General features: G+C 38.8%; 1 protein-coding gene across 10 annotated transcripts in view; it reads right to left on the bottom strand.

Moving 5' to 3' along the window:
- Positions 1 to 24,425, bottom strand: part of CTXN3 (cortexin 3) — a 37,469-nt gene extending 13,044 nt beyond the window's left edge. Inside the window, exons 1-4 of one of the 10 annotated variants that reach the window (XM_079143442.1) lie at positions 24,340 to 24,425; positions 22,798 to 23,149; positions 18,977 to 19,098; positions 13,948 to 15,147 (exon numbers count right to left, since the gene is read on the bottom strand). In XM_079143442.1, the coding sequence (XP_078999568.1) occupies positions 14,802 to 15,047 (246 nt within the window). In that variant the 5' untranslated portion in view covers positions 15,048 to 15,147; positions 18,977 to 19,098; positions 22,798 to 23,149; positions 24,340 to 24,425 and the 3' untranslated portion in view covers positions 13,948 to 14,801. The other 9 variants (XM_079143441.1, XM_079143443.1, XM_079143440.1 and 6 more) reach the window with 9 other exon arrangements.
- Positions 24,426 to 25,115: the final 690 nt, after the last annotated feature.

Below are 25,115 nucleotides of genomic sequence, written 5' to 3'. Positions count from 1 at the left end.
CCCCCATTACATGCATCCTCTGACATTTCCAATTTTAATAAAGGACTCACTCTGCTTCTTCCTCTATACCAAATCCTTCAGACTCTTTCTCCCTTCCTCCAGGCTTCAATGCATGTATGATTTATTTCATTCTAAAGTTGTGTTGAGCAATATGGTAACCACTAAGCACATGCAGCTAGTGAGCATTTGAAATGTGGGTGGTCTGCATGGAGATCTGTCAGTGCAAAGTGCAATCAAGTTTTGAACAATAAAATAAACAAGAATATGAACTAGTTCATGAATGTCTTTTATATTAATGTGTTAGTCAGCTTTTGTCACTGTGACAAGATACCTGAGAAAACAACTTAAGGAAAGATTTATTTTGGCTCATAGTTTCAGTAGTTTCAGTTCATCTTTGGCTAGATCCATTGTTTCTGGGCCTGTGGTGAGACATTATGGTTTAAGGGTATCACAGAGCAAAGCTGCTCACCTCATGGTGGATGGAGGAGAGAGAGAGAGAGAGAGAAAGAAAGAGAGAGAAGGGTTCAGGGATAAAATAAATCTTCTAACTAGGCCCCACCTCCTAAAGGTTCTACCATCTCCCAGTGGCACCACCAGCAGGGACTAAGCCTTCAGCACATGAACCTTAGGGGGACATTCCAGATTCAAACTATAACAGTTGATTAAAAGTGGAAATGATAATGATTTTGAAATACTGAGTTAAATAAAATATGTTGTTATTTTCTTCTATTTTTTTTTGTCTTATTTTTATGGGACCACAAGAAAATTTAAATTACATATATGTATTGTATTATATTTTTATTGGACAAGCTTGATCTAGATCATTCTCACCTTTCTTCTCAACATTTCTTAAATCTCTTCCATTATAGTCTCACTGTCATTATCTAGTTGAAGCTTCTTACAATGCATCCTAGGAGATTTCCCTACCTATAAATTCTCCCTACTCCATTATCCCTCATTCATTTGCATTCTGCCTCTAAATCAATCCTATGAATGAAAGCTTCAAGTCAAACACTCATTACTCAAAAAAAAAAAAAAAAAATTCCTCTCTCTGTCCATCTAATAACATCCCCAGCTCTTTGCTCCTTCACATATTGCTCCTAATAATTTAGTATGCAACAAAATGCAAAGCAAGATGAAGCTCTGTTTAGCTGGAAGAAATCTTACTTTTTCTGTGTTTGTGTGTGTGTGTGTGTGTGTGTGTGTGTGTGTGTGTGTGTGTGTTGAGTGTGTCACATGACATCTCCCAATGACCAACTTGATCAAGTCTGGCTCAGAGAAAGATGTCCTTCACTAAAAATATATAATTGAAATAAAATACCTTCTTTCATGAATTTCCAAAACCACCAACCTGTTAACAAAAACAAGTAATGTAAAGAACAAACAGGGTAGAAGGAAATGTTCCTGATGTTGCTGAAGGACCTGGACTCCTCCATTAAGATGCCAAGATTGATAACATTGTGTCTTAATGTTTTTACCTACATTTTACTCACCATTGAGAGTGGTGTCTCTCTGAGAAGAGCAAGAAGTCACCAGACTTTTCCGAAGGAATTCATTAGAGCAAGTGGAAATACAAGGGAAAGAGAAACAAAACCTCATGCATGTATCTGGTCATTCCATATCATTTTCTGAATGTCAGATGATGGTGGAGTACACACAAGGGTTTTATTCTTCTGGACTAAAATTGAATAATGTTTTAGTACTAGGTCTTTCAAAATAGCCTCCTCGGTTTGAAAATCAAGCTAAAACGCTACTGTTCTTTCTTTCAACACAAACCTACATACCAGCTACTTTTTTCATTTGTAATATTTTTTATTTGTTCTTTTTGGATATACAAAACAGTAGAATGTATTTTGACGTATTATACATACACTGAGTATAACTGATTCTAATTAGGATCCCATTCTTGCAGATGCACATTATGTGGAATTTCACTGGTCGTGTATTCACATATGAGCATAGGAAAGTTATGTCCAATTCATTCTACTGTCTCTCACTCCCACCTGCCTCCCTTCCCTTCATTCCCCTTTGTCTAATCCAATGAACTCCTATCCTTCCTTCCCTGCTTCCTTATTGTGTGTCAGCATCCACATATCAGAGAGAACATTCAGCCTTTTTAAAAAATTTTTTTTTTTTTAATTTTTACAGACTGCATTTTGATTCATTGTACACAAATGGGGTACATCATTTTGTTTCTATGGTTGTACATGATGTAGACTCCTACCATTCATGGGCCTTTGTTTTTTGGGATTAGCTACTGCTCATTCTATAACCATGCACAATAGTTTCATGTTTTTCCCCCGGCCATCTCCCTGCTTGGCATGCCAGTCAATCGTAGAATCACAGAGCGGGAAGGGACCTCTAAGGAGGTCCTGACTCCTCAGTTTGTAAATGAAGAGGTCCTGAGGTCCTGGAGCTCATGAAGTGAATTTCTGTTAGAGAATAGAACCTAGTTCTGCCATTTGCTGGTTTTGTGCTTTTTCCATTGAATCATTTTTTTTCTTTTTCTTTTTTTTTTTCTGAATTTGCATATTGAAATCCCTACCTGTTCATCAAGATTTAAGATAAATGGCACCTTCTCCATGATGTTTAACCCCAGCAACCCATCAGTCAGTCTGTTTGCTTGCAATGTTCAGTCTGTAACCTGCTAGGTGTTTGTGATTCTTCTTAGATTTAAACAGGTTGAAGGTAAAGAAGCTCTCTGATATAGTATATGTCTAGTAAAATTCCTCCCTCATAGGAAAATCTCTATGAATGTGTGTCAAATTCGTGACTGAATAGAAGAAAAAGATGTAATGATTTGGAGCCTGGATCATTTAATCAATATGAGAAAACAGATGCATGAAAATATTCAAAAATATCAGCCACGATGTAGTACATTCTAATCTCCTTGAATAAAAGTTTACACATGTATTTCAGGGTTTGTTATTGTCTTTTAAAAATAATTTCTCCTCTCCTCTTTAATTTTTTTAATTTTTTTCTTTAACAAGAAGAAATTGATAAATTATAGCAGAGACTAAGCTATTGGAGATTTTAAAATTAAGTTTAGAAATCCATGTACCTCTTTAAAACATGAGCAGTACCAGTTAGCTGAGTGCAGAAAGGCTTCCAGCCAGAGAGCCAGTCAAGTTAAATTGAAAAAGAGTTGGTTAGTTTTTGTTAGTGGATGTTTAAATTTAAAATAATCCATCACCCTAATTCTTCTATTTTGGTATTTTATTAAGTAAATGTTTATTATACTAAATTCCCATTTTAAACTAGAGGGGAGAGGAGGGAGTGGATTTTTAAAAGTAGGAATGTTATGTGTCTCATATATGGGATTAATTTAAAAGAGACAAAACCATCGATATATTTCTATTTTTAAGTAAGTTGTTTATATAGGACTCAGAGGAAAAGTAAAACTTAACCCCAAATAAAAAGTAGTCCTGAGGAAAATCCCTATGTGTGCACGTGCACACGCACACACACACACACACGCACACACATACACACCCTAGCAGAGGGTCTACTGATGATTTTTAAAATGAGAAGGTATGAGTAGAAAGAAAGGGCAGTAATAATACTTCCATGCTTTTGACATTATGAGTCAGACCATGGATGTCTATCACAGCCAGGGTTTAGTGATCCTGGGGATAAGTAGGTATCTATACATTGACATAATTCAATTCACTCCTATGCCATGCCACAAAAAATTATTTAATATTTACTACATGTAAGTCAGTGTGTTGACTAGAAAATATAAAGTGATTAACAATGATTACAAATAGTTTCTATCCTCAACTTGATCATAAGCTTCAGTCAGCCTGGAGACTGTTCATACATCAGTTGATCTGAATATTATACCTCCCCATTTATATAGACTTACACTGGTTCTTGGAAGAGGAAGGGGTCTGAATTACCAGGATAACTCTTCCCATTCATCATTTAACTCCTTTAATTTGTTTTCCTAGAGATTGTTGCTTTTAATGTGGCCTAAATCCAAGCTTTTTTGTGAAATTCATCTTAAAGACATTTCAAGAAATGAAATTTTGTGTAGTTCTAGGATCTGAAGGCCTCATTCAAATCATTTACACATTTCAATAACATTTACTCATGTATTATATCTTACGGAATTCTGTGAAATGTCTTTAAATAATCTTAACTGAAACACTAATGGAGAACAGTTTTGTTTCCGGAAGGTAAATCAAAATAAAAATCAAACTTAAAGGTATCTTGGACCAAGCTTCACCAACAATGTTAGCTTCTCCAAAAGGTTAGTAGTCAACAGTGTGGAGCTGAAACTTTTCTACCATCAGGCAGAATGAAGACTCCTTGAGGGGAGGTATTCTGCTTTTTATCTCTGTAACCCTAACAAGTCCTACTATGGTGCCTGATACCCATTAGTCACCCAGTAATGTGTGCTGATGAACTAATTAATTAGCAAAAATGTGTTCTTGCAATATTTAGAAAATTTCTCTTCTTAAAACTTAAATTACCCAGAAAGTTAAACAACAGTTGGGAATGATTCGGTAATGTGAAACTACCCAAGAAAAAAGCAGATATTTCTTAAGGGAATTATCCCTTAAGAACTGTCTTGGTCTAGACCTTAAATGTCCCCATGATAAAAGCATGGTTGTCATCCTGTGATGCCATTGGATGGTGTTGGAAACATTAAGAGGTGGGGTCTAGTTAGAGGAGGGTAGGTCATTGTGGGCATGCCTTTGAAGGGGATGTCAGGTCTGGTCCTTTCCTGTCTTTCTTTTTGCTTTCTGGCCACCATAAGGTGAACAGGCCTCCTCTGCCATGTGCTTCTGCCCTGCTATACTGTGCTGCCACCGGCCCAAAGTAAAAGGGCCCGCTGACCATGTACCTCTGAAACCAGGAGCCAAAATAAGCCTTTTCTCCTTGTAAGTTGGTTATTTCAGGTATTTCTCAAAGCAACAAAACCTGACTGACACAGGAGGGTATCTGGAGGAGGAGAGCAATTGCTTATAGGGCTAGTCCACTGGACCTTCCACTGATATCCCAGTTGTGGACACTTCCCCAGAGGTGTTTCCTGTATCAACACTCACCAAAAGTTGTGACCAATAACCTGATATACTGGAAATCTGTCCAGTATACTGAAAAGAGCTATCCAATTCCAAAGAGTCAACAAGATTTATTGCCAAAGATTCCTTTGCAAAAGTGAGAGGACATATCATTCTCATATTTTGCCCTCCATGGTGAGGGATTTAAATAAACACATAGTTTCATTCCTGAACTCACTGGCTGGGGATTCTTTGAAACTTCAGTTACAGATCACTCAGAACAGCATGACCTCCAGGAAAGCTCAGGCTTGGAACTCTTTGAGGAGGGTAATCACAAGATTAACGTTTTCCCTACTTAAAACTGATTTAAAACTAAAAATAACTGCAATAGCCTCGACTTATCTTAGAGGGGGAGGAAGACTGGCAAGGGGCAGAAATTGTTCAGCTAGAGAATATCCACAATGTATTCTGCAGGGTTTCAGTTCTGAATATGTTACTCAGGGACTACGAAGTAGCATTTGTCACATGTGCAATGTGGTTTGCTTTATCAAGAAAACTGTGATTAACGTTCCTGGGAACACAAATGAATTCATTATGTTCAAATATTCATATTATGTATTCAATATTTTTGCAGGATTTTGAGCATTAAAAGATCATCAGTTTATGTGCTGAGAAGTGCCATTTGTTATTTTCATTTTGGGGAGAACATAAAGTAATTTAATTGACTTTACCAAGGTCATCAGCAAAGCAATGATGAGAAACCTGAGAGCAAATCTTTTCTGCTCCCAAACATTTTGAAAGTTGGCTCATATAAAGAAAAAAAAAAGTATGATGAAAGAGTACTTCTGGGAATGAAACAGAGAAACACTGTCTCTCAATGCCTAGAGGTCTGTGCTAGTTCCAAAGACAAAGCTTTTATGTTAGGTACAGAGCTCATAGTCATCTTCACTTCAACTGGACATTTTCCTTATTAAATTGTGAACTTGGAAAAATAAAGAGAATAAGCACAAAAGTACAGTTTTATAAAATTTACCCTTATTTATGAATTTAATGTTCAATGGAAGTTTTGTGGTTTGGGCATATATTTAAATCACTTAAGAGTTTTAGTTAGGTATTCGCTAAAGGTAGCAGATACCTCCTGCATTGTAATATTTATTGAGTCAATCAATATTTATTGAAAGTTTGTTAGGCACTAGTCTCATCTTCTCATGTAGTTCTGTATGGAAGAGATGCTATTCATATCACACCCATTTTTGCAGGTGAGGAAATGACTAAAATGTTTAATATTTTTCCAAGGTCACAGAACAGTGAGGGTTGCAGGCCGAATACAAACAGACTACGGATTCATCCAAAACAACCAAACAAAAGAGTGTATCAAACCAACCTCATGTCTCTTTCAAAGGCCACTTTTTAGCTACAAAACCTCTTTTCCAGGTAGAGTCTTAAAAATGACAAAAATAACAATGACAAAAACTTCAACAGAATATTGATTCAATTTGGTATTGAAAATCCTACTGTTACTTCTAGAGTTTTCCTTATTCCTATAATGTTCTCTATTGGTTTGATTCCTCGTACTATAAGATAGGGAAGCATTTGTGGCAAATTGAATTCAAATTCTCACTTTGCCTCATGGCGGCCATGTGACCTCAGGCATGTTATCTAATTTCTTGAAGACTCTGTTACATTGGTATTCAGTAAATGGTTCCTATATTTCTACCTATAAACATTGTGTTAGAAAATAAAAGGAAATTTGGAGTTAATCCAAACTTCTCAATTTACAAATGATAAAATTGAAGCCCAGAGAAATTAAGTGATTTTTAAAAGCCTGCCTTTTAAAAGCTCCAGGTGGAACCTGTAATAAACCATAATGAACCAGACTGCCCAGGAGTCCCAGGCATGTGCTCTGTCACTGCTACATCACACTGATTAAACTATGACTGATAATCTCTGTCACCAGAAGTTTTCCTCAGGCAGCTACTGTATGATTATTTCTGTGTATAAGCAGAATTATAGTGTGGGGCAAAGAGATGGGGTAAAGGCAAGTTATTGTGGGCACAGTCCTTCATTGCCATCTGTGTTGTCTCCCACTTGCCAATTTGAATCCATAATGTTTTGGACAAGCTCTGGAAGCTACACAAACATCACTTTGGTGGTTTCCTCGTCTTTTGATGCTTTACTGCATGGCTTAAAGGAGTCCTCATGCTTCATAAGTCTCCCCTCTGTGAGCGTCTCCATGGAGCATCTCCATGGAGTATCTCCATGGAGTTACCCTGGGGAGTGTCTGCCTATAATTACTGCTTCCAACTGACTCCTTAAATGCATTGAAATCTCTCTGTCAAAGCCCAGAACATTCTCTCTCTCCTCTCTCCCTCTCCCTCTCTCTCTCTCTCTCTCTCTCTTTCTCTCTCTCTCTCTCTCTCTCTCTCTGATATGTTCAAAATTTAATCATTAACATGAATAAATATATAGATGGCTTGCCGAGTCAACTTAGAGATGACATAAAGATGGGAGCACAATGAATATGATAATGGGGAAATCAGATTATAAAGAGCCTGATATAATAGAGTAAGTGGCATATAATGAAGTTTTAAAAGGGGAATTTTAAATTCCTGGACTTGTGCAAAAGAAAAAAAATGCACAGGAATAAGATGGGAATATTTGACATAACTCTGGCATGGGTGAAAATGCTTAAGGGCTTAGACTGACTGTGAAGTTCTATGTGAGTCAACAGTAATATGAATGCCAGAAAGATCATGTCATCCTGGGCAGACTTACAACATGTGACTTTTAGAACAAAGGAAGTGATCATTTTCCATTCATGTTAGTCAGACTACATATGGACTTTTATTTTCCTTTCTAGATACCAAGGTCATAGTCATTCAGATGAGTAACCAGAATTTTTGATGAGAATAAAAGATAGCTCAAACATGACAATGTGAAGGATGGTAGAAGGAACTGGAAGCATTTGTCTGGAGGGAGGCATGGTAACTGTCAAGAATTGCAAGCTCACATGTCAGTCTGCTACAGTTTCATGGATGCTGACATAAGACACATGGATGCTGGGTCAGAGACAAAAGATAGTTTGTTACTCACAGAAACCATAGATTCTGCATATTCTTGGGGCTCTCCTTAAGCCCTGAATTCCCACAGGAAAACTGAAAAAGGGCCAGATGACACTTGCATGCCCTGTGGGTTGCTTTACAGGAGAGGAATTTTGGGCTTAGGATATCCTAGTCTATTATATTAGGCTGCAAGCAAACCTGCTGAACCATTTTCCTAGGAGAAGGGAGATATTACCTCTAAACAAACCTCTTCCAAAAGAACAAAATATTGTCAGGGCCTTTGCTAGAAAGACATGCAGAAACAGGAGAGACCCACCGACAACTGGCTTTCAATAAGAATTACATCTTGAGAGTTGTCATGTTAAAGAGCATAGAAATCTTTGTCACTCCAGATGACAATGTTTGATCCAATTGGTGATAATTGAAGAAAGACAAATTTCTGACAAATAAGGAAATGAGATAGACACCTCAAGAAGTTAGATACCTTAAGGAGAAGCCAGGCAGCCATGTGTTGTTGACATTAAGAAAAATATTCATATACAAGAAGAGCATGAATTTAATAGTAGATTAGCCATCTACCAGCACAACAATTATCAGAAAATAGAGGGAAAGGAAGAAACAAAGAACAGAGGATATGTCAAGACCCCCAGAGAAGACCAACAAACGTGGATAATACTGAATCCTATGTACACTGTTTTTTTCCTATACATATATACATGTGAAGAAGTTTAATTTATAAATTCAGCACAGTAAGAAGTTAACAACAGTAACTATTAATAAAATTGAATAATTATAACAACATACTGTAATAAAATTATGTGAATGTGGTTTCTCTATTCATTTCTGGAATTTTCCATATAATATTTTCAGACTGCATTTGATCACAGGTAACTGAAATTGCAGAAAGCAAAACCACAACTAAGATGGTACTACTGAAAGATAGTAGACTGAAACAGACATTATCACCCTATGTACATGTATTACATGAATGGTGTGAATCTGCATTGTGTACACCCATTGGAATGAAAAGTTGTACCCCATTTATGTACAATGAATCAAAATGCAGTCCATAAAAATAAAAAATAAAAAAAGATGGGACTACTGTATTTAGGAAAAAAGGCAGGACAGAAAAGAATAGAATGCACTTTCAGACTTGAGATACTTCATCTTACTATGTGTCTTTTGAAACTGTGTCTGTGTCCCAGGCACCTCTTTGATGAACTATGGACAAGGTAGTATCCACAGCCTGTATGAAGAAATTGTAATCTCCCTTGTTGTGCTGGAAGCTAAGAAAGCCAGTTCAAAATTCTGTTTGGAAATAAAGAAACTTTGAAGTCTTATCCTAAATTGATTATCCTGTATTTTGAGAAAAAGAAACTTTGCTAAGGAATCCTCTACAATCTAACCGGAAATACTTCTGGCTTCCCACACACTTAAACTGAAGCTTCTGAATATTCCAAAACAAAGGACATGATCCATGAGGGTTTTTCAGAAATAGCACATGTCCCTGCATGTGCCACCACCACCACCAAAAGAGACTAAGATTATTGTAACTCTCATTAAATTAACAAATAACTATTTTCACTCATGACTTCATTAACTGGTCATTCTGTTTGAATTCACCTACACTGCACACAGGTAAGATGATTCAACTACAACAGTGAACAGAGAAGTGACTGTGCTCATGTCATATGACCTGTGGAGATCTCTTGAAAGATGGATTCAAGGGCATACCTCTTACTCTAAAGCAAAGTATAGAAGCATCAATCAGGATACTGGGAAAGGCTGTGGTGTGGAGGGATTCAGGAGAATCTTGCGGCACTTTAGAACAAGACATATGTATTCATTTAGAGCAAGAAACTGGACACAAAATTTCTACTCTATACTAAATCCAGCAGGGCACCCTAGTCTATAAAAAAAGACTTTGGAAAGGGCCCCAAGCTTACTGAAGTCTTGGGCCCTGCTCATCAAACCAGAGAAAACTTCAGATAGGGAAGACTCCATCTTTAGAGAAGACATCTGTCTGCAAACAATTCATTTATCCTTTTCAGAAACAGGAGGTACTAACAAAGCTTAGAGGCTCTTCTTTTGCATTCCCAAACAAGCATAAATAATCTCTAGCATGGTCCAGTTAGATCCTGGATTGTGCATGCACAGATAATGATTTGGGCTCTTGTCTCAACTCTACAATTTTGTGATACATCAGTAAAAATGACATACATCTTAAGTAATTTTTTAAAAAAAGATACATCTCACATATACTAAATCTCAGATTTCATTCAATTTTTTTGGTTTTGGAATATTTATTATAAATAATTAATTTCAGATTTATTTTAACATATGTCAACTATAAAATTTGATATCTTGAAACTACAAGATTATTTTTAATGCTTTATGGTGAACAAGTAAAATTTTTAATCACACCAAATTTATCAAAATACTTAAAATAAAAAATCCTCAGGTTAGAATATTACACTGCACAATGAAGCCAATAAAAAAGAAATTGAATATATATTTTTCCTACGTACATAGACATCTGTGCTATCTAACTTCTGTCTCCTAAAATTGTTGTTCATTTTGCCTCAGTCTTAACCCTTAAAAATAGCAAAAGAATTCTCCGTCTTGGAATGTTTATTAATGTAACTGCAGGAGTCAAGTTAATCTCCTTCGCACTCCAAGTTAAACTTTCTTTATTCAGTGTTTAAGATATGTTAAGAGGTCTCTTGGAGGGAAAGATGTTGATCTAAAATTTGGGGTCTCTTGGAGGACATAATCATGGGGTTGTGATTCAGAGCTCAGACAAATAAGGAGGTTGCCATATTTTTTCTGAACCAAAAGGCATATCTGTTCTAGAGACTGACCTTGAGAAAGTTGTTTTTTTTTTTTTTTCTTCCATCCTGAAATGCAGATATACACGATAAAGGCCAGCTGCCCTCGTTATAAATATCTTATAAGGTAGGCAAAATGCTGCACTGTAACTTCTGTAGCCAGAAAGCCAGGAAAAAGAGGGCTTATGCGACCTTTTGAGAATATGATGTTCACCCCAAGGAGCTGAGAGTAATTATAACAGAGAGTTGGCACTTCCCACAGGGGGGATCAATTTACTCTGAATAGCCCAAAGCTTTTTATCACTTGTTATGGTATTCTTGGTCTTGACAGGGGAGGAGTGGGAGAGAAGATATGGGAGGCTGGACATGAAGCAGTAATCTGAGAAGGAAAAACAAAAATAGAGTGGGCAATAAAGGGAAGAAAGAAAGAAGACCAGGCTTTGGAAGGCCCCCTAGCACTTACTGGCAAGGCCTGAGCTTAAAGGCCTCATAGAGGGCAGGTGGCTATTTCTGTCTGACCCCATTATAGAAGTGGAACCTGGTGTTGCCCAGAGAAAAGGGTCAGAAGCTGGAGCTGACACACCAGTCTACATGTCATTTTCCTTCTCAGAAATCTGCGGTGACTCCCACACTTTGACTTGGGACCCTCTGATGTCCAGCCCCACCTTGGCCCTTGGCCCATGAATGCCAGCTCTCTCTCCAACTACCTACTCCCGGAAGGCTGCCCTCTCAGCCCAGAGTCAACACCCACACCGCCATTTCTTTATTCTCCCTCCTCCCTTCATTTGCATGCATCTAAAACACCTCCATCTTCTTAGGTTAAGAACTAATTTATTTCATAATAATAACATATTGCTTAAAGCTTTATACCAAGCACTTAGACATGCCCCATCACACCAAGCCATGTCTTCTGAAACATTTGCTTCACTGTTGTGACCAAGCCCATCTCCCCAGTGTTACTTCATGGAATATTTGTTCACTAGTCCGACTCTACAGAATCAAACTCTGGGCATGGAAGGCTGTGGAAATGTTCATTTTCACCAAGCTCTTTAGAGCAACTGAAGAGTTAGGGTGACCTAAAGTGTAAGGATTTTGACCATTGGTATTTTATAGTTCCATCTTGTTTGATAATGATCTGACCATAATCATGTACAATAGTTATAATAAAAATTAGTATACATATGAAGCTCCCCAGATGATTCTGATGGTATGGAAGCCAGAGATTCTTATTCATTATTTGAACAGTGATTCAGTCACATGTCTTCTTCCATTTATTCTCTCTCCAACAAGGTAGGAAGGTATCCAGAGCAAGAACTGACCCTAACCTTTTCCTCTCTCTCCAGAGCTAGCAACGCCAGGCTTAAAGAAAAGTCTCCTTAAATTCTTAAATGGTGTTGGATAGACTCTAAAGAAAATTAGAAAAAAAATTACCAAGAACACACATGGGATATCTCATGGGATATTTAAAGGAAAAAGAAAACTTCAAACCATGGATTCATAGTACAAAATTAGTAGCTTAAAGGATCACAAGGTGAGCACACATCAGCAGCCTTTTGCTTCAGATCTGGAAGCAAAGTTTTATTTGGTGGCTATATGCAATCATAAATGCACATTCCTCTTTGGAGGCATCAATAATCTTGTTAGCTCTTTAATCTGAGTCATTCTTGGAGTGGTGTGTTCAATTACAAATTCTACAGCTAAGGTAGTAATTTGAATAGTTCGAGAAAATTAAGAATCCAAACTCTCATATATTGCTAATGGAAGTATAAAATGATACCACTGTTTTGCAAAATGGTCTCACCATTCTTCAAAATGTTAAAACAGTTACCATAAGATCCTCCCAAATCTACTCGTAGGTATATATCCAAGATAAGTGAAAACACATGTCCACACGAAACCTGTACACAAATGTTCTCAGTAGCATTATTCATAACAGTCAGTGGATGATTGTGACAGTCAATGGATAAACAAAATATGGTATATCCAAAAAACAAACAAAAAGGAATAATATTTGGCCATACAAAAGAATGAAGTACTGGTCATGTTACAACAGGGATAAACCTTGAAAGCATGCTAAGAAGCCAGATACGAAAGACATTTTGTCTGATTCCATTTATACGACATATCCAGAATGGGCAAATCCATGGAGACAGAAAATAGATTAGCAATTGTCAGGGGTTAAGGGGAGGTGGGAAGTGACTGTTAGTAAGTTCTGGAAATTGATAGTAGAGGTGGTCACACAAATCTGTGAATATGCGAAAAAAAAAAAAAAAACTAAATTCATAGTTTCAAAGGCTAAAATTTATGGTATGTAAATTATATTTCAAGTAAAATTTTATTAACAAAACATAAAAGAATCAAGGAGTAATATGAGTGCAGGGGGAACATGGGCAGCAGGACACCAAAAAAAGATGTAAGGAAAAAAAGGAGACAGAAAAGGAGTTTTATCGAAGTGGCTTTTTTCATTTTTTTCTTTATTTTATAGTGGGGAGTGAACCCAGGAGTGCTTAACCACTGAGCCTCAGCTCCTTTTTAAGATTTTATCTAGAGACAGGGCCTACGGCTTAGGGCCTTGCTAAATTGCTGAGGCTGGCTTTGAACTCATGATCCTCCTGCCTCAGTCTCCCAAGTCACTGGGATTACAGGTATGCACCACCACACCAGGTAAGGGTGGCTTTTGGGGACATAGTAAGCTTTTTAAAGTTTTTTTAAATTAAAAAAAAAAAATAAAGATAATTAACTGAGGAGAAAATTGAAGGATGAATTATAAATGTAGCCTAAGGGGTTTAATTCAAATACAAACTTTTTCTACCAACAAAAATTCAAGGTGTCAAATCTCCTTTTTTGGTGCATTTAAACAGTACTTAGAACAGGTTTTACCCATGCAGGACAGTTTGTGGGAGCCCTTCACAAAATGGGAGAGGGGTTGAATTACAGTGCCTCTCATGTTCTTCATTCTTTTTCCTTTCTCAGAAAAATGTCAAGTCCTCAGCATTCAGCACAGGGTGCCACCCCATGTGTTAGTCTTGGTGAAGTGCAAAGAGACCATGCTGTTTCTTGAAAAGTTTTATTTGGTGGCTATATGCAATCATAAATACACATTCCTCTTACAGCTGTAAAAATCTTTTCCTCTAAATAATTAGCTTTTAATTAAAGGGGAAAAAAACCTTAAAGCAGCACTTGCAACCTATTATTTCAATCATAAGTGTAAAGAAAGTAAATTCAAGTTATGTATAGCTTCACATGTTATTAATATGAATACAGAGAATGTACTTTGGTAAATATTTTTTTTTAAACTCTATAGCTTCTGAATTGTTTTATTTTAAAAATAAGGTGATATCATTCTCACTCATATTCCGCAAGGACAGAACCATCTCTTCTGGGCACCCCATGGCTTCCCTGTGCTCTACTGTAGGTGGAAACAAATACCCAACTGGGGTCCTCTCAGCATAGTCTTCCTTAATCTGTACAAGACCCAGATGCCCATGAAATAAGACAGACTCAGAGGCATGATTAGAGCAAGGCAGTCTCCTCCTGGCCCTGGCACCAGGTTCCAAACAGATTCTTTCTAGTTCTACTCTCTGATCAGCTCAATAGGATTTCATTTCATAGCAGTCTGTGTCAGTATTAGTGCCCTAGGTTTCACAATCACATTCAATATTATACATTCATTGAGCAAAACACAGATATTTAGACATTCCTATTTTTAGTTATTAACACAAACTTTCATTTTCAATATCTTCAAATAAGACATTACTAACTCAGCTGCATGCTTATGGAATAATGAGTGGTGGTCCTAGAACAAGATGTTAAAATCTGTTCAGAACATTGGCTAACAGGAATCTTTGCCCAGACATGAAGCACTTTGCCTCCTCTTCACAGGAGAAGATCTTGCTCTTTCCCTGCTAAGCAAGGGCATGGTCAAACTGCCCTTTCTCCAGGCCTTCAAGCCCATCAGCCCAGGTCGAGGTCGGCATGCTCCGATATGGGTCCAGAAGAATCCGGAAGCACCTGACGATGAGGATGCCCAAGAAAATAAACAACAAAATCACAAAAACAAATGTTGTTTTCTGCTCCAGAGACATGCTAGATTCTGATGACACATTCCCAAGGGGCACTAGGGATGAGGGGATGGGCTGCCCTCCATCCATTGTCCCGGGAAGGAAGAGCACAGGATCTCCTGGTTCCCTTTTCTTCCATCATCGGTGTGCTGAGATCATGGTGGCTGCACCCTGGCAAGGCTGCGGGTGTCTTCAGGAAAAAGGAAAAGGAAGGAGAGGGAATAACTATCAAATAGCAACCTTATATTATACATCCATAGTCATGTTTTTCAGAGAGCAGAAATCTGTAAACCAGTTTTCTTTTTCACCAGATATGCTTAATTATGTATAATTATGGGGAAGAATATTTTACTCTTGCATGAAATTACTAGATTGTCCTCAGAATGGCCACCTGGGGCCAGGAGGGATGGGCATGGAAGACAATTAGAATACAGAAGATGAGAAATGTGCAAAGTAATGTTGACCTCGGGGTGTGCTGTCAACTTGACGCCCAAGCCCTGCCACGCTACCAGGCCTCCTCTAGCTTCCCCCTGTTGTATTACTCTCAAATCATTCTTATAACAGTTCCTTTGAGTGAGCACCAGCTATGTGCCAGGACTGTGGCTAAACTCAACGTATATTAGCCACTTTACTACAGGCTCCACAAAAACAGGGACTTCTGTATCCCCAAGTGTCAGGAAACTGAGGCAAGAAGAAGTGTTTCATATGGAAACACTCTCAGAGCTGTGAGTTCTAGGTTCTGGGCTCTAGCCTCGATTTCACAGATAAATGAGTTTGGGACCTTGGAGACATTGCTAAGCTGTAAACATTTAGAAATGCCCTCATATCTCATGGTGCTACCATAAAGATGAATGGCCACAGAAATCCTTTGAAAGGTTACAAAGAAGAAGAAAAAAGACAACAAAGTTCTGCTGTACTAAGACAGCACCAAGGAACCCACAATGCTTCTCCTTTGCTTTATGCTGCCTGAACCAAGGGCGAAGGAGGCATCTCAGACTCCCAAACCATCAAGTTTCTGCTGCCTTTTTTTTTTTTTCTTCTTCAAAAACAAAGACCAAGTTTAATACTTGACCCTGGGAAGCACCTAGAGAACTGAGCTGGGAAAAAGGACTTGATCGACTGCATGTTTCAAAGGACAGTTTTCTTAGCAGTGAATCTCTACATTTAAAACCATCTGGTAGGAAAGGGAAGAAGGAAAAACTGGGAAAAAATGAGGTATTTGGATATTACAGGTTTTTTTTTTGTTTTGTTTTGTTTTGTTTTTTGCTTTTATTTGTTTGTTTTGTGGTACTAGGGATTGAACTTGGGGCACACTACCACTGAGTCTCATCCCCAGCCCTTTTTAAACTTTTTATGCTGAGACAGGGTCTTGCTAAATTGCTTAGAGCCTTGCTAAGTTGCCTCAAACTTGCCATCTTCCTGCCTCAGCCTCCCCAGTCTCTGGGATTACAAGTATGCATCTGACTTACTATTTGATTTTAAAGGTAAGTAAAACGATAAATAAAAGCCATTAAAAGGTACTGAACTAAATAAACTTAAAATCTGTAAGAAAAGGTGTTCATATTAGACATTAGCATATAGAAAGTCACATGGACATATTTATTATGAATTTGTGAGGGAAATTACCTAACAGCTGAAGAAATTATGCCCAAGGAAAGTAAACAACCAAATAAAGATAGAAATTATGACCTAAAGAATCAACACAACATTTCTCCCATTAACTTATAATCATTGCCCTTCTCACAGTACTAGTAATTACAATTACAGTGTGCATTAAGTTAACTCTTCAAAATCTATAGAATCGCACTTTAAACAGCAGTTTACAAAGGGGATCTCAACCCCTATCTGGGAGAAAGGAGTTGTCAGCTTGAGATACTTAAGCTCCTTAACAACGTGGAGGATGTTAATGAATTGGGTTTGGTTCAGATTCTCATATTTTTAAGCACCCTCTAACCCTTGGGTATTGATTTCCACTGGGGCCGGAAAGAAAAGGAGCAGGAAAGGTGGCCAGAGCCTCCAAAGCAGCTTCCTCAGCATATCAGACCAGGGCCATCTGCAGCCACCAAAAATACCCATGCTGGACTCACTCACTCCAGTTATAAGATCCTCTAAAGACTGGCACAAGGGAAAGCCATCTGATGAGGGAGCAGCTCATGCCTCGCCATCCCTGACATGTCCCTTCTTGCCTGTCTGTGTCCTGTGGAGGTTCACCTCACTTTGACCTTGTTCTCCTTGTTGGTTTACTAGAATTCCATTCTATGTTCATTTTTTCCTCCAGTCCAAAGGAAATCAGAGTCCTTTTGTTTCTCTGTTCTGAACAGAGGGTATGAATTTCCAGAAAGATTTTATGGGAAAAAAAAAAAAAAAAAAAAAAAAAAAAAAACCAACCCTCCATAATCCAAAAAGGGAAATGCAGGAAACCAAAGACCATTAACTATTTAAATTTATACTATCAGAATCTGGGGACCTGTGGAGTCCAGTGAAAATAGGGAAGAGCTGGACAAAGATCTCTAAGGCCTGTGAGAATGACCCCAGGCATGAGCTGGCTGACTCACATTGCAATACCTCCTTCAGTCCCTCTTTCCCGCCCCTGATCTCTATGTGATCAGAACCACCCTGACACTCAGGAGCAGTCTTTCCAAGCTTCCTCCTCCAGATAGGACAAAATGCCAAACCTTTCTCCTAGATCAACTCTCATACTTCCTGGGCTTAACCCGTAGCTCAGGACCTAGAGTCTGTACACTACTTGCTTGGGGGCTACAGTGATTGGCAACCATTCAGAAGCCCCAGCAAATCACTTAGTTGTTCTGATTTGAATATTTGCCACATCTCCCTCTTCAGATTTCCTATAGAAGGTTCTGGAACTCACTGTCTTCACAGGAATGCCAAATATCTGGATGATTTAAAAATCAGTTTTAATTTGCAACTTTACCATCTTTTCTTGGTTAAAAGGCAAGAGATGGTAGGGGGATAAAGTTCAGTGGTAGAACACTTACCCAGCATGTGCAATGCCCTGGATTCAATCCCAGCACCACAAATTAATTTATTAATTTCAAGAGGCAAAAGTATAGTTAAGCCTTCCTTGCAACCTGACCACATTTTGAGAAGCCTGCTAATATATACATTTTTCATCACCAGCTCCTTCCAGATATACCAAATTGATGAACAAATAGAGCATTTTTAAAACTCTATAGCACACTGTGAACTGTAAACCTCTCCTCTCTCAGCATACCATGGTGCCCAAGTTCTCACTAAAATAACTTCTTTTGGTTAAATAATCAAAGCCTCCTATTAAATTGCAATATTTTACCAAGGAAAGTGACACATTAACTTAATAGCAGGGATTTGTCAATGAGGACTGTTCCCATCTGAAGGAGAAAGAAATGTGGTAAGCAGGGGATTGAAAGAGGAGGGAAATACAGATAAAAGGAAGATCTTGCTGGGAATGAGAAGTTTCTAGAAAGGATGGGGATGGGGGCAGATGTGGGTGCCATGAGCAGGTGGCCCAATGAGAGAGGCTTGGGGGAAGGATGAAAGATGACAGGGAGAGAGAGATGACCAGGAGATGGTTAAAGATAGATAAAGGGATAAAGAGATCCAGAAACAAATGCCACTTCTTCACAATTTTGCTTAGGATGGATTGAATCCCTGGAAGAGCATGCCTGATTTTAAAATAATTGATAATTTACAAATTTAGAAAGTTCGACTGCATGTTCAAATTGAAGAGAGCATCAGATTCAGATTGAGAAAAAGAAATAAACTTAATTACTTGGCTATCACAGTATAAAAATATTCAAAGACATAAATTTTAAAATGTGTCTTAAAGTAAAATGTTCCTTTTTGATAAAAATGATTCTTAGAGAATGTTCACAATTGTTTTTAGCTAAATAATACAATCTTTCTTTTAGCTGAGCAATGAAAATAAATCATTTTCAAAAGATTTTGACATGACCATCATAAGACTTACTAATAACAAATGGCAGTTATTTTAAGCATAAAGAAGGACCACAGTTACTCACGGCAGTATTTTAATCCTGACTGGCTTTGCCCATCACGCAATGCATCTGTGTCTTCCCTTTGCCAGGTCCATTTGTGTGTGCTCAGGAAATAAAGTACAATTTTAATACTAGACCAAGAAAACCTAAATTGAAAGATACCATTTAAAAATCATAAAATACATATCTTTTCACAGGTCAAGTTCTGTGGACTCCACAATACTGACAAAATGTGAAACACCCTGAATTACTTAGGAAGCCCGTGTAAGCAGCTCATCTTAGCCGTGGCCATTCCCAATCTTAACCACTTGCTTTAATTTCAGCAATTTCAGCACCTTCCTCTTCCTTTGCCTATACTTCCTACATACTGCATCCTGGTCTGTCTTCCAAAACCCAGATCTTGCCACTCCTCCTCTAGAAGACCCATGTGCCCCAGTGTCCCCAGTCACTGACCCCAGTGCACCCAATGCTCTGACACACCCTGGACCACGGAGAAGAACACATCTGATGGATTTCTCTAAGATGTTAATCTATTTTCATAAGTTTAAAAAGGAACAAATGTTAAATCACATTTGGTGTCCAGTAAAAAGACCGAAGTATTGATAAGAATCAATTTATATGTAATTGACTCTGGGGCACCTGAGGAGAAGGGCTCCATCTCACACCTGCTGTTCTTCCAACACCTGCAGGCTCTCGCCTCAGAGTGCTTGCTGCCTCCCCCTCCTTCTGGGTCATCACCAAATACCCTCTCCTTGGTGGGACCTTTTGTGTCCCCCTCACAGAAGAAGGGGTGCTCCCTGCTCTGCCTCCAGAGACTTCACTCCAGCAGCACTGATCAGTGACAAGTGTAGATGGGGTTCATCACCTTCCTCTTGCTAAACAACAAGCTCCTTGAAGAACTGTTTGCTGTTCTGGGGTCATTGCCTCTTTGAATCTAGGCTGAATCAAATCTCTGCCCCTTACAGTCCAGAGAATTGAATTCAAAATTCAAGGTGCCAGCTAACTGATACGGTAAGGGAGAGAAAAAGCAAAAGTCATTCAGTTGAACTGGGATGTCAGACCTGGTGTTAGAAATAGATCTTCTTTCAAAGAATCATAGCTAGCTCAGGTCACAATGGCTTTTTAATAGTCACAGCTCTCATGATTTGAAAAGCCAGAAGTTATTTGGTTCTTTAAATTTTCCTTGGCCAGAATGCTGATGGGTGGGATTCGAAAACTAAAAATCAGCCAGAGACAGGCAGTTACCCTTCTATTGAAAAGGTCAGTCCATTTGTACCCAATTTGTTTTGTGGTGAGGAGGGGCAGTCGTTTAAAACACACTGAATCCTAAAGTTGTGTGTGGAAGCTATTTGGGTCAACATTTGCTCGCTCAGGCTCAGATACTGTGGACATTTTATTTCATTAACATCTCCTTACATAATTTCACATAAAGGCAAAGTGCTTTTTATGAAGAAAGTATATCTTAAAGCAATGACATGCCTCTTATTTTTAAAGTGACAGAAACAGCATCAGTTAAGTGCATTTGGCACCTTGCTCTCTCCTTACTTTTGTGGTCATTGACTCAAGGGCTCACCCTCATGGAATGTGCTATAGTGACCACAACTGCAGGACACCTGCAGCCCTGCTGGGCACATAGCGTGTATTTAATAACTAAGTGCTAACAAATGAGTGTTTTTTTCTTTCTGTCATTATTGTGCAAAGCAAGATTTATTTCTAACTTCTGTAATGCAAACAAGCACAGAAAGGAATGGACATTCATAAACTGCCCAGAATCATAAAAACCAGTTATAAAAAGAGTGGCACCCCCGACCCCCTGCAAAGGATGCAAGAGGGACCAAGTTTTTCTCTCACATGTTAGAATAAAGTGAAAGTCGTCATCCCTCCGCTGTTAATGGCAAATAGGGTTAACAATGTTGCCTGTATTTTAAGTACTCCTAAACCACATAATTGCCATACCTAATTTCTTAAAATTTCGAGGCCAAAAACCTAATTACGTGACTTGACATGTTTTTAAAAGTAGGCATAAAAAACAGTCCATCCATTGAGCAAGAACACTCCTGGGCTTGTCCATTGACAGGACACTTTGTCCTACAAAGACATCCTGTGCACCTTATTTATATTTACCTGGCAGACCAATGAGACTAATCTGTAGACTAACAGGAAGGGCACTGGCTAGCTAGGCAGGACTGAATTTTCATGACTGGCAGAGACAAATTTCCACAAAGTGCTGCGTTATTCTGGAACAGTTCTGAAGCTAACTGTTGAAATGGCTACGTGGTTTTCCATACAGTAATACATTCCATGAAAGGGAGGGTAAAGAGAATCACTCCATACTTTTTGAGCTAAAGGAAGCCTCAGCTGCATTCCTGTTTGTAGAACTACCTTCTCTTTAGGTACACCTCACTCTTCAGCCCACTCATCCACCCAGGTGTGCAAACCTTAGGTGACCCCATACAGCTGCCCCAACAACTATAAACCTCCAGAGAAACCACTTCATCATCTCAGTAATCAAATCTACATAAGCAAAAATTATTCCCCTATGATCCTTAGGAAATCCTGCATATTAGCTGCATATGAACTTGCATTTCAGGTTACACAAAGACACAAAATGTTTCATATAAATTCAAAAAATACATGGCCCTGGTGACCAGTCCAACTTCAGGTAAAGACTTCCTGGCTCTTTCTAGGAGTTTTATACATTTTAAATCTTCCCTCTCCCTCACCTCCCCCCCTTATTTTTGGATCATATAAATATAAGGCAATGTCTAATTCTTTTTATCCAAGTGAAACTCTACTATTCTGATACAATAGCCCCGATGCTTCCAAATTCACAGAATGGCTAAGGGTGAATATTATTTTACATTCTACTAGAAAGCCCACAGAAAATAATTTTTAAAACATGGAATGTGATCAGCTACAAATGTCAACAGGCAGTTTGGGAGCTGTTGCCAGCGCCCACTGCTGCACTGGGAGAGCTGTTCTCTGCTCATCCCTGCAAAGTCAGCCTGCAGACGCGGCTGCTTGGGTCTGGGAGTGGACCCTCTCCTTGCTCACTCACTGCTGCTTGTCACCTCTGGGTCAGTAGGGGATCTTCCTCTTCAGCCCGAGTCCCAACCTCAGCTGTGCTTCTTCCCTATCTTCTTCTTTTTCTTAACATCTGCTTGGAGAGTTTTAAGAGGACTGCAGGGCAACGCTGCAGTCCAGCTGAGAACATTAGAGAAAGACCATAAGGATGGCCGGGTAGTAATGCACGCTTTCTAAAGATACCATTAGCAAACTGGAACTTTTAACTTCAAATAATGAACTCTTCATTTCTACCTGGTTTCTGTCTCTGTCCTTGTATGTTTCATAGTGAAAAAGACTGCTTGCAGATACCTCAGAAGGCTAGAGCTACACACTGCTCATAACCCAGGGACAGTCAGGGGTCTCATTAAGAGTTGTTGTTGAGTTGTGATTCTTTGTAAACAAATCAGAACATCCTTGTTGCCTTTTGGAAGGTTGGATGTTTTAGGTAAACGAGGGGGAGAGAAGATCTATAATGGGCAAACAGCTTTCAAGAATAATTTACTGCAGCTTAGGAAAGAAAAAAAGCCTGTTTTCCTACTTCTTTATCCAGTATCAGTATCATAATAAAGTTAACCATGCTTTAAAAACAAAGGCATTATTACATCTTACCCCTTTGTGTTAACTTCCCCTAGCAACTGTTTAATTAGACTTTAACAGCTAGATTTAAATTCAAAACTTGGACCCAAAAGGCAGCTATGCGATTACTGCTCATGCATAAATTGTAAAGTTAGAGAAAAGCATCTAATTAGCCCATCAAAGATACAGTTATGGTCAAGTACCTGAATCTGGCTGAACAAACACTTGATCCATTTCCTGGTGGAACAGTTACAGGTAGTTAGAAGCCTCTTTAGTTTCCATTCTTCCTGACCAAGCCGTGTTAAAGCAGAAGAGAATGGTAGCTGCGAGCAGCTGATGGCACACCCCAGATCCGAAGCTGTTGTTTCGGGCTTAGAAACTTCCCATTAAAACCCCGAGTTAAAGGAGCACCGTCTTTCTGTGTGAGGCATCATTAGCGGCCAATACAGCTGCTTCTTTGAGGCGAGCCATGATTTCAGTTCTGCCTCAGCAACTCTTCAGAGGATTCTGCTTCAGTGAGTAGAGGCAGTATCCTAGCAGTGTGTCTGAAATCATCTTCAAGAAAGCATTAACATTCAAAAGAAGTACGGGGGAAAACATCACTGGGCATTCCCATACCTTTTCAAAATCAAAGCCATAAATCTACCAGTGCTCTGTCTTCTCTATTGATTGTTGACACTATTCCTCTTTGGGGATGTCAATTAGCACCTTGCAGCAACCAGCCTCCATATTGATTGTGGTTTATGACCTTCAGGCCAGCTCAATTAATGGAAAGACTTCTAGGGAAGGGCATCAACTGAGCATTTGGGAGATGAAGGCTCCTTTTCCTAAAGAAAACTAAAGTGACCTTTCAGAAAAGCAGCATTTATGGGAAGTGAATAGGAAAGAACAATTCAAAAAGAACCAAATCATATTTTCACCACCTGTTTGCAAATTTGTTAGGCTGCAGGTTGCCAGATCTGATGTGTCTTTGGTTAGCTAGGGTAATTGTGGCCTTAGCAGGTCCCCCACCCCACACAGGCCACCAGAGTCCACTTGATGAATAATAAAGATAGATTTCTGTTGAGAGAAAATTGTTCTCATTCACAGACTCAAGCTGCATGGCACGATACTGAAATTACTTTCCTTGGATATAATGTCTAAATAAATTTGGTAAGTATTTTAGGATAAAATGCTTAAAAAATAATGCCTCTCTGGAAAGAATTCCGCATAATTCTTAAGATGGAACATCTTTGTTTTTTGGCAACTCACCACTTTCTTTGTTGAAGTGGAAGCACAGTTAGCAACAACACACCCACCCACCAAATGATGGGGTGCGGTGATATTTAAAGCTACCTCCGTGCCTGTCAGCTATGCTGCCACCATGGTCCCTGTGAGGAAATGGCCAAGCAGTACCAGGAGACGAACAGAGCTGGTCTTCTAGGAAGAAACCCTACCTGAGAACAACGGGTCCTGAATAGGCTTCAGACCTGAGGAGGCTCTTTAAAATCAAATGCTAAGTGTTAGAATCTAACATTAGCATCAACTGCTTGACGTCAGAGTCTAACCTCAAGAAAACAAAAAGGCTCTTTCCCCATATGTCTTCCTGATTTTTTAACTGAATTTCCTTCCTCATTAGTTTTGCTTACCCTAGTTTCACATGCACGTGCACACACACACACACACACACACACACAAACACACACACACACCATAACATGATGTGACAAATGAAATCCAACAGAGCACCATGGTTCAATACTAACTGGTTTCCCTTGTGCCTCCAAATGAGAGACGGTGCTGGTAGCGGGAGCAGCCTGTCTTGGCAATTCCAGTGGAGTGTGGTGAAGGAAATATTAGGACCCCACCCTTGCTTATATACTTATCATTCCGTGTGGTCAGAAAGTAATGTATTCAGAAATGTGCCTGCGTGACTGTGACTCACTCTGCCAGGGAGGCCTCCTCAGATATTGTGGACTCATAGAGGTGGAAGGGAACCCGAGAGGGCCTGGGACTGTCCTCTAGCTACAACGGTGGCTGAAACCATCTCTAATGTTAGTGAGAGGGATGAGTGCTCAGCCTATTTTTAAAACTCTCCAGGGACACAGATTCCATAACCCCCGGTGACAACCTCTGTTTAAACTCACTCCTCCACTGCTTGCTTAGACTGAGTAGGTTGGTGCTTTTCTTTCTGTTCTTGCTACAAAATGTTAGTTTTAAACCACCATTTAAAAATTTTATTGGAATCCTCTTTTCCTACAAAGAAACTGAATCCAATAAACCAAAGCACAGTTGAGGAAGATCTGGTATTGTGTACTTGGAGTCAAGTTTGGATATTTCTTTTAGAAGATAATTATAATGTGAATTATAAGATGGGGCCAAACCCCATCTTTTCCCCTATGCAGCTACATTATGTGAATCATCATGAATTCTGAAACAATGAATGAGGATTTATAAAATTCCATTTGAACATTTCATAGTAAGCCTTACATCTTTGGTCTTTAATAATCTTTATAACTCTTCTCTGAGTTCTTTCCAGAAT

Source organism: Sciurus vulgaris, assembly GCF_902686455.1.
Source record: "Sciurus vulgaris genome assembly, chromosome: 6".
NCBI lineage: Eukaryota > Metazoa > Chordata > Mammalia > Rodentia > Sciuridae > Sciurus > Sciurus vulgaris.
The sequence above is the reverse complement of the archived record's forward strand: the minus strand, read 5'-3'. Positions and strand labels throughout refer to the sequence as shown.